Source organism: Dendrobates tinctorius, unplaced genomic scaffold, assembly GCF_039654945.1.
Source record: "Dendrobates tinctorius isolate UK_male_01 unplaced genomic scaffold, ASM3965494v1 ptg000022l, whole genome shotgun sequence".
NCBI classification, from domain to species: domain Eukaryota; kingdom Metazoa; phylum Chordata; class Amphibia; order Anura; family Dendrobatidae; genus Dendrobates; species Dendrobates tinctorius.
Window position 1 is genome coordinate 107,666,551 of NW_027361690.1, and position 17,443 is coordinate 107,683,993.

The 17,443-nt window shown below is 40.0% G+C and overlaps 1 protein-coding gene across 3 annotated transcripts in view; it reads right to left on the reverse strand.

Annotated features, from left to right (window-relative positions):
- The window catches only part of UNC5D (unc-5 netrin receptor D), a 941,164-nt gene that overhangs the window by 410,982 nt on the left and 512,739 nt on the right, over window positions 1–17,443 (reverse strand). For all 3 annotated transcript variants that reach the window (XM_073569039.1, XM_073569040.1, XM_073569041.1), the window contains exon 5: window positions 6,888–7,068. In XM_073569039.1, the coding sequence (XP_073425140.1) occupies window positions 6,888–7,068 (181 nt within the window). The remainder of the gene's footprint in view (window positions 1–6,887; window positions 7,069–17,443) is intronic.

Genomic DNA, 17,443 nt, shown 5'->3' on the forward strand with positions numbered 1-17,443 from the left:
ATTAAGTTTCCCCTGTCACTGGGGTTAATATACCAGTCCCAGTCACAGGGGGAAATCAGCAACAATGAAAATGTATAAATATATTAAGATGCCCCAAAGCTCTTTAAATACTTTATAGCAAGTACAGTATGTGACATACATTTAAAAAAATAGCTGATTAAAGAAATCAAGAGACAAAATAAAACTAATAAATGTTTTCTTTAGATTTTTGCCTGATAGCATAAAAAAACCTCATATATGTAAAAATATTTAACTTACAAATGAATTCCCATGTATCACAAAAAAGAGTTAAAAATGATGTGAATATCCAAAGGAAAAGGGTTGTTAAAGCGGGAAAATGAACATGTGCTGAACTAGTTAAAAGGCTATAGGTGCCTGCAGGAATAAATGAACAAAAAATATTGTATTCCAACAACAGTAGATGCTTCAAGGAACTAGCTTTGGGTATTATTGTATCTCACATTTTCCCAGTGCTATACCTGTCATGAAGTTAGTCCTTATAAGGTAGCTCTGTTGTAAAGTTAAAACTGCTGTGTGATGTAAATGTTACCAGGGTGCTGTGATGATTGACAGATTCCCTTTAAATGTGCATCTGTCAGAGCCAGAACAGTGAAGAATGACGCACATGTGATGCAGACGCCCCAGGACTGCTCAATAGGCTGCCGGTACATGGTGTTACGCACACACTGGGGCTGTCTGCACGTTTCTTCTCCATACTTTAGCCTGATGCCGACACAGCTGGGCTTGAATTGTAGAGAAGTGGATTCTGAAATCCCTCAAGGCTTCACACAGTGGGATACAGTGTAAATAATATTGATCACATGGAACTGCGGTTCAGGTATTTTTGGATCTCTCCACCACATACTGGTTTCTATTACAAGCAGGCATCATGCGTAACATTCTGGTAATTGTAGTAATTAATAGAATAACAGAATTTGAACTTCTTGTTCCATGGCTAATTTCCCTCCCGCAAGTCCCAGCAGTTAATTGACAGCAGAACTGTAAACGTAAAAAAAAACACAAATAAGTGGTCAAAAAATTCTAGAGCTCCGGCTTGGAACTTATTTGTCAACAAGTTTATGCTGTATATGGCACATTCTAGCCCTCTACTAAAATAGGCTGGGTTCATATTGCGTTATGACGCTGTGTTTAACGCATCCGTTACATAGTGGCATTAACGCTATGTAACGGATGCGTTAATGCACCCATAGACTGGCATAGCGTAGCGCATCGCTAACGCATGTCATAATCGGCATGCGTTAGCGATGTACCGTCATTCTGTGACGGACCATTGGACGCGGTGTGCAGCATTTGAGGGTCCGTCACTGCTAGCGCAGATGGAGCATCTGCGCTAGTGCGATCGCATAACTCGATCAAAAATAAGAGTAGCATTAGCGCCGTCCATTTAACGCATGCATTGAACGGACTGCTCTAACGCAATACGAACCAGGCCTTAGAATAGAGGTTTTCCAGACTGTCAAAAACTCAAGGCCAATGGTCAAAGTTTCTGGAGTTCAAGGAGTCATTTATGCGATGCTGCTTCAGCTACCTTCCATGTATTTTAGGGTCTGTTCAAATGAAGTTTTATTGCATGGAATTTGAAAAGGATCGACTTGAAAATCCACATCAAAGTGTACTTCAAGAGTATTTGAAACATCATTAAAAGTGGATTTAAACGAGGAACTGGCTTCAAAGTCTATGTAAAAAAAAAACTACTTTACAGTACCCTGCAACATTATTCATCCCGCACTATGAATATCATATTTTTTTTTTACAATCGATTATTCTCCATCATCTATCTTAAAAAAATTGATAAAATAATGCTACTGCCACTACCACTACTACTACTACTACTACTACTACTAACAATAATAATAATAATAATAAAAAGTGATCTAAAAGTCATATTTACGGTACTCGAAACAGTACTAATAAACACTGCAGCTTGCTATGTACATCTCACACTTTTGTACAGCTTTAACAAAGAAATTAAAGTTATGGTTCTCAGAATATGGCGGCACAAAACCAATTTTTTAAAAAATCTTTTGGTTTTTCTAGAAGAGGTACCTGCATATAGTACAAGTACAAGTATATAGCTATTTAAAGTGTAACTAGAAGCACTCCCATTAAAGCTTTTATTCTTGTAATAAATTGCAATCACTTACAATTGCTCATTTTGCCCTTCTACAAAGATAATTCTCTTTTCTCTGCTCTATATAGAAACAGGAAGTTTCTTTTCCCTGCATGAGTCATCCCCCCATTGAACTCCTGACCCAGCTGCTCAGCTCCACCACTTGCCAGGGAATTTTTGCATTGATGATTCATGCAGTGAAAATTGAACTCCTGTTCTTACATAGAGCTTAGAAGGAATCAGCCAGCCTGTTATTAATCACATGATGTAATAGACCTAATGGAAACCAGAAGAATGTTCTCGATAGAAAGGCAAAATGAGCAATTGTAAGTACACAGTGCTATATAATATGATGATTCATATATATTAAGAGGATAAAAACTTTGATGGGAGGAAGAGGAGTTCTTCTTTAATGTGTCTATTTCAGTGGCTTGTGATGTGTTAAACTTAAGGTCTGCTGTATGCGTCATTGTACAATTACTAGAACATGGGTCCGAGGACTCCCATTCCCCTTCATTCGACAATCATGGGAAGAGTTTTAATAGAGCGCTGGTCAATCATACATGCTCCATACAATGCCATTCAATCTCAATGAGGATAATAGAGACAATTCAGTAAATTTATGGAACCCGTTCAGAGGTGCAGTCAATGTTTCCTTCAGTTCCATAGAGATTGAATTGAATGGCAGTGCGATTGTTAGATCACTTCAACCGCATGTTCAACCACCAATCAGTTCTAAAAGAAGACATTGGACCATATTTCTGAAACCAGTGGGGCATCCAGCAGTTGAATCCTCCCCAGATTGGCAATTATTAGTAAAGCAGTGGATATGGGGTATCTTAGTATTGCAGCCAGTAGCGTAGCTACTGGTAGGGGGCAGAGGGGGCGGTCGCCCCGGGCTTTGTGATCTGAGGGGGCTCACCTGGAGCTACGCTACTGTAGCTGTATCGGCATGCATTTTTTTTTCCATTTGACCTGAAAAGACTAATATTCTGAGGTCTCCTAGGACTGTATCCAATCCGTGTGGAAATTGTTTGTCACAGCTGTTTTTTCACACACATACAGTAGATACATCCACATAAAGTTTCACACATACACAATTTTTTTTTACATTTTCTTCCTTTTTGTTTTGCTAAGCTGTGACGTGTGACATCCTCTCATTATCTAGATTCACCTCAAAATGGTTATTGTGCTGCATTCCCTGCCTCAGCTTTTATACAGGCTACATGATTTTATATTTTTTTATTTCTCTATTCTTTATTTACAAATTATGTTGCTACACCTTCAAAAATCACTACAACTTTCTGGCATTTAGTGTTTCCTTCCTGCGAATATGGTTGAAAACTGCTACTTGACAAGTGAAAGCCATCTCTAGTCTGGCAGCAGAGAAGCTGGAAAAGTAACAGAAAAGTGAGGTCAAGTATTTGTCTCTCTGCTCCTGTTCTCTAGTCTGTCAACCGGCACACAGGCATAACACAGAGGCAGGCTTCCCGTTAGACAAACAGCAGGCACGCACTGCAGATGAAATGCTAATCGTGTGGGGGAGAGAATAGTATGTTCCAGCTCACATAGTGGTGAATAGTAATAAAAATGTTTACCCCAAAAAAGAATAGATGGGAAGTTGCACAGCATGAAAATCTTGACAGTTCATGTACACATTATACTGTTCTATACAGCAAAGGCAGTTTTGCTTTGTTATGTGAGATGTGAGTAGAAAGACCCTACTTTTCTACAGGCAAGGTACACCTGGGATGTCACCTGCTCTGGTCTAGTAAGTAGATATATTTAAAAAAATGCAAGAAGTTGTCATCCAAATGTCTAAGTCAGTAGAAGAAAGTACAATAATTTCCAACACTGAGTCATTGAAATGCATGGTTATGCAATGAATAGACAGAAAAGTTGGCTTATCGTTCTTTGGCCTGTGAAAAGTAATACTGCTTTAGATAGCACATCCAGCTAGCCATATGCTTAGGGATGAAGCAGGCTTATGGCTTACATTCTGAATGGAATCTTTAAAGAGACGAAAGCTTCACCAGAGATAAGTATCTTTCTTTTTTAGGTCATGCTTGGCAAGATTGCATCAATGTAGATGACCTTTTCTCCCAAACCTGGTTATATAATTCAGATTTTAGAAGTTATACAGCTAAGGCATAAGATCTCATTCTCAAAGGCATCCTGAGGCACGTTGTAAAATGCCATGGAGTTCATGGTGGACATCAAAGAGTGCAACAATATGTCACACCTTTTAGGTAGACCGTAGACATGTGTACAGACAAAGATAAAGATGATGATTCATGATTCATGAGCCCAGTTGGAAGAAAAAGCCTTGTGGTCCAAAGGCTGCCCTTATTAAATATGGATAAGCCATCAAGTTTTTATACACGAGAAGATAAATATATGGATGACATTCCCAGCCATGGTGGTTTTCATGATTTTATAATGAATGAAATAGCAGAACAGGGCTGCGGATGTGGTGAGATTTATAAAAACATCTTCAAATGTTTAGACTGTTCACATGTGAACTAAGGATCAAACAGAAAGTCCCGGAATAACTGAAAGAGGAGAACTTTACAAGAATCACCTAACATGTCATGAAGACATTTGATGGAAATCATAATGACTGTGAGCTGTTAATATTGTTAGGGTACACATTGCTGTGGTGGGATGACTTTTACTTTTTTATCAAAATAATGTTAACTAAGTACCTTATGTTCTTTCCATGCACTATTACTATTTATTTACTGCAAGGTATTTGCTCTTTTGTTTTTATCTTAGGTTATGCTTGCTAAATGGCCACAGTATGAATGTACACCTATGCATTGTACTTATACCAACATATGCTCTAGCCCAATTTTTTTTCAATTGGAACTAGCCATACATATGAGATTATGGTCAACGTGGACCACGCCCCATAGAGGAAGCATTTGCGAAACGGCGCTGTCGGGGAGAGAACATGCTGCATTTGGGACCTTCATCTCTAGCACTTTATAGGCATTTTCTTCCATTTTTTGAGCAATTTTTCCATCTGTCTGACCAAATACCCTCTGCTATTTGCACAGCAGCTATTTTTTCCATGCCATTTTATTAGTTTTCTGTTCACATTTTGCCTAATCATTGCATTTACATGTATGCACTTTGCACTTTTTTCATAAAGTATTATTCATTCAATTATTTTTAAGAGATATTTACCTTGTATTTTGTGAATACATAATTTATGGGCACGTTTTTCATTTTGTTTTTTATTTTTTGATATATTGGGTATTTAATCAGTCTCCATATCTCATGTTGTGCACTTTGCACTTAATTTATTGCATATCAAATTTTACTTATCATCTGGAGTAGCTCTATTTTGTGATTCATCTTTGATGTAATACCCTAAGTGCGTATACATTTTTTTGGTACTTACCATTTGTCCCTTTCATTGTGTTCTTCTTTTCGTGGTTCTAGAAGCTTCATTCTTTATATTTTTTTATCTATTTTTTATTAATATCAATAAAGATTATTTTTTAATCGTATTCATCTTTTTTTTGCATTTTATCGTCCATTCTCCAGTTATACAATGGAGGTTGTGCATATTGATCAAAAATGTAATGTTTGATTTTGTTGAATATACTCATTCCTATGATGGAGTGGTTATCTATACACCAATCACGGTGGCTCAGTGGTTAGCCTGGGTTCGAATCCCACCAAGGACAACATCTGCAAGGAGTTTGTATGTTCTCCCTGTGTTTGCGTGGGTTTCCTCCGGGTACTCCGGTTTCCTCCCACACTCCAAAGACATACTGATAGGGAATTTAGATTGTGAGCCCCATCAGGGACAGTGATGAAAAATGTGTGCAAAACTGTAAAGCGCTGCGGAATATGTTAGCGCTATATAAAAATAAAGATTATTATTATATAGACAATTTAAAGGGAATCTGTCAGCAAAATTTCTCATGCATGTAGTTCTTTCAAACACAAGTCCAGCCTTACCTTTACATAGCCAATCTGTTCTTCCATTAGAGTGGTTGAATTGATATACAAATGAGGCTGAAGAGCTATGGTAGATCTGAAGCCTCTGTCACTCCGACTCTATTCCCTGCCCAGTTTCTGCTCATCCTGCTTGACTCATATTCTCTTTGCTGTGTGACTTCAGACAAAGGAGATGTTAGTCAAAAAGGTGGAGGTAGCACTAGGCAGGAAACAGAGCTGAAGTGACAGAGGCATCAGATCTACAAATAGATCTTCAGTATTAATTGCATATCAATTCAAATCCTGATTTCTCTGTCATGGAGGAAACATATTGCTGGATTTGTCTTTCAAAGATCTGCTGACGGATTCTTTCTAATTAGGCTGAGCTATACCATGCTATATTATATTCTATATATGTGATAGCTGCCTGACAACTGCCATCTCTCTAGATCCCCTACTCCTCTGATTGGTTTCTCCGAGCATGTATATGTTCTTCCTTTGGAGAGAGGAGTAAGTTGGCTCCATTCACCTCTTTCAGCATCTTATATTCCTGCAGACAAAAGGATTTGGATTTGATATTCACCATATCCAATCCTTCTCTCCATTGAAACTTGCATGGTTAAAGTATTCAATTCATGTTACTTACAAGACATTTCGGGAGATTTTTTTTCAGATTTTTTTGACTATTAAGTGAAAAATAAAATTGATACCAATTGTGTAATAATTTTAATACATTTTGGTTCCCGTATATTTCTGTTACTAAATGTAATGTTGGGTGTAAAAAATAGCAAATGGAGATACTGACCATACACCACCACTGTAGCCGATGCGCTCCGCCTTTTAGCAACAATATTGGATGCCATACATGTGTAGTTTCCAGAATCAGACAGACGGGCGTGTCGTATGATGAGGTTGTGATCTGCCCTAGTGTCAACATTTTCGTCCTGCAGGGCATCAATTGGTTCTTCATTCTTAAACCATTCAACCTGAAATACATCATTAGAAAAAAGAAGTTAATTGAATCGTTCATGGATAGCGGACGGCAGCTGTCATTGATTGTTCATATACATTTTACACATTTCTTCACATAGATGTCAACTGCATTGCATTTAATGAGATTCCAACTTTAATTAGTGTTATATTTTTAGCTACCTATAGAATAATGACAGCTGCCCCAACACAAGCACAAACCAATACATTTATCTTGACCTCAAGGCTGCTAAAAACGAGTAACTACCAGACACCTTGCTTAGAGCTTATCTCCTGGATTCACAGATCAATCCCCTAAGATGTTACATTACTGTTCTGTTTGTTCTACAGAATATTGTGGTGCTATATAAAGATTCTTATCATTATTAGTGGTGGTAAAACTGGGTCCAGGATTTTCAAGTGCAACTACAGCTGATATGTTGATTTCTCATCTAGCCAACATTTTGAGATATCCTCTTTTGGAGACTCCAACGCGTAGTGCTCATTTTTGTGCATAAGCCCTCCACCTTTTTATCAAACCCCTTGATGCTCACTCTTCCCTTCTCACAAATGTGTATCTGGATACTGAAGTCCAGTATGATCATAAAGCATCTTGGTAGTACACACAAGGAACCTTTAGATAATATTATTACTCGGAAGTTCTCACAGAGCAATTGCCTACTGCAGAGGTATCTCTTCTTTTTGGATGAAGTGCCTCTTTATATTTGTAATGTTGTGTTACACCAATCCACATAATAGAGATATTATTCTGATGTGATTTTGACCCTCATGCCAGATCCCAGTTACAATGTCCCTGGGTTTATTAGTGGATAGTGGTCATACTTGCCAACTCCCTTGGAAATTTTGGAAGATGCCTGTAATTGAAGTAGATCTTCTTAAAGGGGCTGTCCTGTGAAAACAAGTTATCTACTGGATGGATGAGAACTTGTTGATCATAGGGGGTCCGACTACTTGCCCCCCCACACTGATTGACAGAATGGGGAATTTTTATCCTTGTTAGAATGGAGCCACAGTGCACCTGCTCTAAAACGATATCATTTAATCCCCGTGGGGCTGCCAACCTCTGAGTCCAGCTTTTTCCCCACAACCCAGCCAGAAATTGAATGGAGCTGTAGTCAAGCATCTGATCTGCCACTCCATTTTGTAACTGAGATAAAAGTGCCCCTTCCTGCTGATCAAGCTGGTCCCAACTGTTGCCCCCCCATTGATCAGTAAGTTATTGCCTATCCTGAAGATAGCTGATAACTTGTTTTAATTCCTTTAACTTTTGGAAGAGTTGGCAAATCTCTGGGTCTTTTGAAATCTCTTGGCAAGTAATGCGCCTTGAAGGTTTTTTGTGGGTGGTGCCAGGATGCTTCAACATTGGGCTACAGTTGGGAAATCGGGGTTAGTATAAATAAATGTGGTGTCACATCAGTCTATTTACCCTAATGGAGCTGGCTGCTTCTAATGAATAGGGTAAGACTTTAAATCCCAAGTCTGAAACAAAGCATTAGGGAATTATAAATGTGTAAAAAGGTGGTGCTAATTGCTCATCACCATTTCTCAAATCAGCAAATAGCAAATTCAATGGGAAATGAACTGGTTTTGCAGCTTTCCTTTCCAATTCAATTATGGATAAGTACCCACAATTCAATTTCAATGTCTCCGCTCCACAGAAAACTTGACATATTGCAATTGAATGGAGGGGGTGTACCCATGTGTTATCTGTGTTTCAACTGGGATGAGAGATCAGCTGAACCAGTTCAGTTCACACTGAACTTGCTATTTCCTAAATTTAAAAAATGGCTCATTTGCACCAACGTTTGGACATTTAGTATTCCCTAATTTGGAAGCGCTTTGTTCTGATGGGCATCTCTGATCTTGATCCGGAGCCCCTTCTTGTCTAATTGCCTTCCTCTTGCCTTCTTCATGTGGATGACGTGTCCTATACCATACACACAATGGCTCCCAATTGCACTCCTTTGCAGATGCAATTCTCTGTGCCCTGCTGAGGGCAGAGCAAAGTACTGCAATGTTCATGCATCAGAAAAGGACAAAGAGGTCCGATGACCCCGAAGTAAAGCCAATTAATGTGCACTACAATACTTTGCTCTGTCCTCAGCATGGCATAAAGAAGTGCACCCTCACAGGAGCGCAAAGGGACACTGGGTGGATGACGTAGGACACGTCATCCACATGAAGCAGGAAATGAAGACAGTGACTGTTGAAAGGCAGGAGGCGCCAGATTAAGACCAGAGATGACCATCCGGCATGATTGATCCATCTGTGGGTATAATAAAATGGCTTTTTTATGATATGCAGAGGGGCTTGAGGTCATACGTACCACTTACTAGAATGATATAAAAGAGGACTTAAGAGTGGTGACCACACTTTGGGAAAATCTGGTGACAAGTTCCCTTTAACATCCAATTTGCTACATGAGCTACATTAAGTAGTTCAGCCAGCTAACGAATACCTAAATAATCTCAGAAATGGGCAATTCTATCTTTCTAGCTGTCTCATATTTCTAATTCATTGCTAGAAATTGAAGGTGTTAAGAGAAAGATATCTGTGGAAGATGTAAAACAACAAAAGCAATAACTGCAAATAAACCAATATTGGAAGTGACGGTATCATATAGAGTAAATATAGCCGGTCAACGCGGGGTCAGACTGAAAGCATTTCAAGGTCTTGATGATGCTTTATACTATTCTGTTTTATGGCCCATTTTGTGGGAATGAAGATGTAATGTCTGATTTTTATAGCAGCCATCAATGTTAACAATTCTTCTAACACTTTGGCCAGGTTTCAACGTCAGGTACAGTATCAGAATTTTAAAAGCAAGATGCTATTCAATGGCCAAGAGGGAAGAAAAAAGTCCATAAATTAGTCCATATTATCCACTTTTTGCCTATCCATCTGTACTAGCAATATGAAGAACTGTTTACATGCCATATTTGCCAGATTTTATAACTTTACATTTAATTGAAAAGGATTCTAGGTATTTTTCACAGTATATTCCCTGTGGTTTCATTGAAGTCAGAAGTGGATAAAACCCATTACTCCTTTTAGACATGAAGACCTGTGGAGTTGACACTCTACTAGGTAAAGACTTCATGAAGCAGAACCGTAACTGACAGCTCTGTTTCCCAAGACATTTAGCTGCAGCTACAGGACTCGCTGCGAAGACCTTTCAAATGGTCAATTCACTAGTCGCAATGGCCCATATGATTATATTTAAAATACGGTAGTTTAGGGAGATAGAAGCTTTTTAAGATTTGACAAAAAAAATATAATGACATATTCAGCTCTGCTATATCTTTATGTATATGTTCAGTTAAAGGCTAAATGGAGTCAAGAGTGGAAGTAAAAGTGAAGCTTTCGGATCCTGGTCTTCATTATTACTTCTTTTTTTAGTATGTTGGACAAAGGATAGGAAATTTTTTGGGGGCACTTTTGACAAAATTGAAACTCAAGACAAATAAAAAAAAACACTTTTATCATAAGTTCCTCATGACCATGTTCTTGAAACCATGGGTGGAATGGGGTTTATGATATGTACTAAATTTGTATGTACTTGGAGTATGGATTCTGGCTGTGGAAGGGGCTGCACCTAAGAAATGTGCTCACTTGCGATCTAGGTGCTGCCGTCACGTTATTTTCCCAAATTTCTCTCCGACTATGGCTATGAGTAGGGTATGTGTGGAGTATCCCATCCCTTCATATACTCATAGATGTGTATTTTTGCATCTTTTCTGTCCAGGAATGCCATTCCACATCTAGCCTACTTTTAGCCTGACAAAGGCTACATTACCTGCAATACTTCACTCTTGGGTATAATAATTTTTTTAATAATAGGGTAGAAGAATTAAAAAAAATTGAAAATTAATTCCCTTTTGTGCCTATTCTTGGTGTGTTATTTGTCATGATCACAGTGCAGGTTTTGACCTGCACGTCAGGGGTTAATGTCTTTAGCCCAGTGCAGGCTTTTGACCTGCACGCCTGGGGTTAATTATTGTGCCTCTCTTTGGTTCAGGGGGAGCTTCTTATAGCCCTGGGAAACTCCAATCCCTGTCAGTTATACGTTTGCCTATGGCCGAGTGTGGTGACCCCTGTGTGCCTGTGCCTGTTGATTATCTTCTAGCTTGACCCAGTTCTGTCCCACGTTGTGAGTCTGCCTGTTGATTCTGTACTGAATATCTCTTTCTTTGGTTTCTGACTTCTTGGCTATGTCCTGACTATCTGCTCTGTCTAGCCCTTTGGTATTGTCATGCTATCTCGTGCTTTGACCCCAGCCTGATCTGTTTACGTCTCTGTCTATGCCCTTGGTAACTTTGTCCCATAGTTACCATTCTAAGAGACTTCCTGCAGCTCCTGGCTCTCTGGAGTTTAGGCCATGCCCATAGCAGTCATGTGCTTTAGGTCCTGTTAGTCTGGAGCATGCATCTTCTCTGCTGCTACCCGCTCCACAGGTATCCTAGAGCACAGTTTGTCTTACTCAGGACACACACACTGGCTCAGTAAGCAAGTGCAGTGCGGTGTTCCTAACACTATTCCTGTAGAGACTAATAATTTTCTGATGAAGTAAGGAGTAATGTTGTCTGCTCCAGTGGAATAAGCACTCAATCTCTGCTTTGTGCCATAAAATGACGGCTGATCAGTCCACCTTTGTTCCATGTGACTGTAGAATTGTGAAACTTGGCACTCAACTTTTGATGATTATGAAAATTTTAATGCAGTCCAAAATCAACAACGTTTCGGTACCAAAGTGAACCTTCATCAAGTACCGACTGCTCAGTGTGAACACACTCCAATATGTTGGGATAGAAACCAGCCGTGTAGACTGTGGTGCACCTTCAAGAGGTATAGTTAAATGATTTTCCATGTCATGCCTCAATTGGAATGCTTGGTCAACAAAACCAATGAAAGTTTCAACCGCATGTGATCCCTGAGGGGGTCTGTAGGTACTTTTGTTACACAAACCTAGCTCAGTCATAGTAATTTGAGGTGGGTCAGTGGGGGCATCAGATGGTAAAATGTCAGGGGTACATGAAAAAGGTTTATCCTATTAATTCGACACCTTCACTATGGATATGGACTTACATTGTTTCTGTCGGCGTCTAAGGTTATCTGTACATTTTTCATCTATGAAACTATGACTGAACATGCGTCCAGCCACAGACCAAGCGCTATTCCTCTGCACCCTCAGTGCTTCTCCTGAACAGCGCGTTCACTCTCCCTGTGACACACTTGCCTCCCTGGGCAGGACAGACCATTTGGAGAATCACAGCACCCAGTTGTGGACATTCATGCCTGTCACAAACAATACAGGATAGTTTCCTGAATATATTACAGTACAAATTTCTGGACACCCACACCAATCATTGGATCTACCGGTCCCTGTATAACCCAAGGTGTCAAACCCGTGGGTCTGGTGATTTCCTACATGAATGGTGTCCTTTCATCCTCATTAGCTGCTGCTTCCCAGACGTCTGTTTCTCCACATTATTAATGAATATACCCAGTACTGAATAGTGCCTACTTATGACAGCGGTTCTTTAATAATAATATATGGAATTTTCCATTACAGTTCCTCTCAGTTAAAACCAACTGTGAAAAAATTCTGTTTCTGATGAAGGTCAATTGTATGACCGAAAACGTTTAAAGAAGTAAAAGAAGTATATTTAACTGGATGCCTTTTACAATAAAGGAACTGTCAAATCAATTTTTCTTTTGAGTGCCAAGTTTTTGTACTACATTGTTAGTTGGCTGGCACCTCCCTCCATCCACACTGAGTGCAGTGTTTTTTTCTATTTTACAACTCCCAGCATGCCTCAACTGCTGCAGGTTGCAAGGGCATGCTGGGAGTTGTAGTTTTACAACAGCTGGAGTGCCAATGTTAGCCATCACTGGGTGGGGCTTTTCAGAAGCCATTGGCGCGCTGCGCCTTTAAGACCTCGAATCAACGATCTGTCAGCTTCTATTAGCTAATACGGGCCATGTGTGGAAGCTGCATTTGCATAGCTGCCATCTTTGTAGGGTCACTGCACCTGCACTGTGGCTTCAATCCATGTCAGTTGGGGGTCATGGAACGGTCGCCATTAATTCCTATGGGAATATTTTTGCTTAAAATGCGATTTTTTTTTAAAAACTACAAATCGGATCGACTCCAAAAATACATAGCCCACCTGTCCCCACCGAGGGTTTCGAAACGCCGCCTGAACGGGGTCTCTGCGCCTCAAGCACCATAATTAGGATTTAGGACAATAGGCTTGGTACCTACTGGAATTGGACAGTAGCTGCAGTTAGCTGGGGACATAGGATAAGGTACAGTTAATGTTTAGGACTAGCCCACAATGGGATGGGGCTAATGCTAGTATAAAGCAGACTACTTCCTGACAGCCAGATAGGAAAGTGCGGTAACCAAGGTCAAGTTCAAGTGCAGTGGGCTGCTGGCAGCAGCAAGGAACTATCTTTCATGGCGGTGTGAGGCCTTACTGGAATCCCTTTGCGAACATTCTTGCAAAGTCCGGAGGTAAGGGCTGGGTACAGGTATTGGGAGGAGTGCTTTATCCTCTGGCATACAAGGGACGATGGATGTGAAACCGTGAAAAGGGAAGGTAGCTGATCCCGGGTGCACTGTGAAAATTGACTAGAAAACCCAGTGGCAGACAGGAATAGCCAATGGAGGGATAGTCTTGGAGAAATGGATAGTAATCTTGGAAATGGACTGTATTAAGGAAACTGAAAATTTTAAGGAAACAAGGAACAAGAAATTTTGTGCCTGAAACTGTGTGATGCAATCTGAAAAACTTGAACTACCCAGTAAAATTTTGTTGGTTTATACGAACTGTGTGTCCCCTGAGTTATGTGCAGAGAATCAGGAAGATGGAGAGCTGGAAACAGCGAAGGCCTGTGGCCTACATGTGAGTGTGACAGACCCCACACTAGTCAGCACATTGGGACATGATTTTCTTGTAAAGCGATTGAAAGCAGCAGCTTGATCATGAGTCATGCAGAAAAATTGACCTCCTGTTTGTACATAGAACTTAGAAAGATTCAGCTAGTTAGTTGTAATCCTGTGATTTCATAGACCTAATGGAAAAGAGAATAATCAGTTGGGTAGAAAGGAAAAATGATCAATTGTAAGTGCACAGTGCAATATAATATAATTATTGCAATACATTAATAGGATAAAAACTTTGATATAAGGAGGAGGAGTGCTTCTTTAAATGTGTCATACATTTGTGTTAAGGGTCAAATATACTTTCCATGACCCATGTTCCACTATTCCAGCAAAGGAAACCTGTTTGTTTTTCTATACTGTACTTGTACAATATTTAACTAGTTCTGCTTCATTTTCCTGATTTAGTACTCATTTGCCACAAGTCAACCTCCCATATCAAGGTAATACAGCCATATGGCCATGTGCATAAATCCTTAGTATTTTGAACACTAATCAAGGATTTTCAATTAATTTATAAAAGAATTACTTAATTATCGCATATTCAGAAAGGAAAAATTATGCAGCATTGTATCTCTGACTAGCAATCCTTATTCCCAGTACTTCTTAAAGGGAGCATGTTTGCTGATTCATGCTCCCCAACCCACGGGCAGCATGAATCAGAGCCTTTCTGCATAATTACAACCAGGTATATTTTTCTCTGAAACAATCTGGTGTTTCAGACAAAATATAGTTAGTCGGAGAGAAAAGCCAGAGCTGAGACTAGTCTGGTGCCAGTTTTTCCCAGTGCTGCTGCAGGTGATTGACAGGTCAGTCCAGCGTGTGTTCATAACAAGAGATCTGTCAATCACCTGCAATGGGAAAAGCCTGGGTCGGCGCAGGACTAGTCTCATCTCTAGCCATGGTTCCCAGTCAGTTTATAAAACTATATTTCCCCCAAAAAATATATAACTGGCTGCAATTGTGCCGCCAGACTTTGATTCATGCCTGTGGTTCGGGCAGCATGAACCTGCTGTCATGATCCAGGACGGGGTTTCGCTTTGGCCCGTCCTGGTCTGATTGGGGGTTAATTATTCCGCCTCTCCCTGGCAGAGGGCGGCTATTTAAAACTCACTGGACCTAGGTCCGGTGTCAGTTATACACCTGCCCTCGGCTGAGTTAGTTGACCTCGTGCGTACATGTGCCTTGTGCCTGATATCTTGCTTGCTTGTTTGGTTTTGATTCGGTTCTGTCCCTGTTACGAGTTCTGCCTGTCCCTCTTGTACTGCGCTACTTCTCGTGTATGACTCTCTGCTTGTGACCCGACTTCTCTCTGCTCGTCCCCTTGGTACCGCGTCGCCCTCTTGTGTATGACCTTTGGCTTTGTCTGACCTCCTGTCTGTTTTCCCCTCCTGTACCTCGCTGTCCGTACTGTGAGCAACCTCCGCGTTTTGCCTGACTCTGAGTTTGCTGTCGTCTGTGAAAGCAGGACGCTAAGCCCCGCCCCTTGAAGTCACATGACCGTAGGTCCCGTGCCGGCTTGCTAAACTTCATCACTAAGGTCCTGTGCACCTATACTTTCTGGCTATTCTGGTCCCCAGGGGTCCCTACAGTGCGGGTGAGTCCCTGCTCAGCGGAGGCTGTATGCCGGCGCTGTCAGGATCCTGATACCCGCTGAGCGTTTTCTGTAAAAAGCATTGTCAATAACTTATAAGAATAGTATTCACTTCATAGAAGGAGGCACCAGAACCGAAGTAACTGCTTATCTATATCCAAACCATCTAGAGAACATGTATGTTAATTGCATAGTGATGCTTAACCCATTCATGGGATACGTATCTTCAGTCTTCTGTGCAGCATCTGGGCACATTGGTAAAGCTTTGTACGTACAGATATTTACATTTATGTAAAACCACAGCTGTACTGTAGAAAGTTTGCATAAATTACTACTGTGCATTACGGTTGATGATATTCTGTGAAATACATTTACAGAAAACATTAAAGGGAAACTGAAAAAGACATAATCCCTTCTGGAAAGAAAAAAAAACGCAAACTGCAGCCCACTATTGCCAGTGGAGTGAAATGAGACAGTATAATCACAAAATTAAGACAATTTTTTTTTACATAAAAGCAATATCCTGGGTGCCAGGGTCGTGTAACAATAGATAATACACTGATCATGCATGCTGCTACACAAACATATTACCCTAGCCCGAAGAACACATTGGCCTCTATTCACCAAACTATTTTGCCAGAATGTTTTTTGCAATTTGCTTTGAAAAGTAAAAAAATTTTGGAGCAATTTTTTTTTTTTTTACTTTTGCTGTTTATACACCAATTTTTCCCAACTCGTGGGCAGAACTGCAGAGGGATGGGCACACTGTGGGGGCGGGACACTACAGCTTGTCTAATTACTGACGAGGTGTGGTGTTCTGTACATCAGGGACTGGAGTATGATTTCTGGAATGATGCATGGAGGTGGTGTATGAAAAAAATCACTTATAAAACACTAATGGTAAAAAGGGATATACTGATGAAAATCTGATCTACAAACTGATAAATATTAATCTGTTTTTTTTGTCATACATGTGAAATAAACAGATGTGTGAAGGAGTCTTAGAAAAGGACTTTCTTCAGCTTTAGAATGTTAAACTGGCTATATCACGAAATACTGGCTGCAGAGCTAAGTAAAAATTGGTTTTATTTTTTTTATTTTCTCCCTTGGAGATATTGGCTTGTAAAGTTTAGGTTATCATTTTTGATATATCCAAATGGGCCTTACCAGAGTTTTTTTCTCTGGGGGTGTGTACTTCTTCCTCTGTATGATATTTGACCAATCACAAACTGTCTGCAACACATAGGGGAAGAAGAACATGCTAAAACAAAATCTTAGAAAATATTTCTCAGTATGAGACAGACCATCTGCTCTCCTCACTGATCTCATTGCAGAGATGTGTATGATTACAGACAGATTTCACCTCACAGCAGTTAGTGCGGAGGTTAAGCAATTACAGCATAGCTGAGCTTTGTCTCATTACAAACATGTCTGTAACGCTCTTCTCGCAGTGCTGTCAGCATTAATATGTATCCCACTTCCACCACGTTAACTGCAATGAGATGAAAGCTGAAAGGTGTTAGTAATCACTGCTCTACTCCTGGAAGTCTGTAATCACTCTGCAGTCAGGAGTGCAGACTGTTTGTCATCACATGTCTCGCACTGAGAAACCTGCTCTAAGTTATTACATGGGCGTGTTCGTCTTTCTACTTTATGTTTCTGCCTTCATTTGATTGGTTAACTTTACGCAGGGGAAGAAGTACAACCCGCTAGTAAAAAATCTCTGGGAACACCTAGTTTAGTTTAGCATAAATTACATATTAAACTTTACAAGTAAATATCTAATAAAAAATATGTTTCACTCAGCTAGGCAGCTGCTATTACATGATGT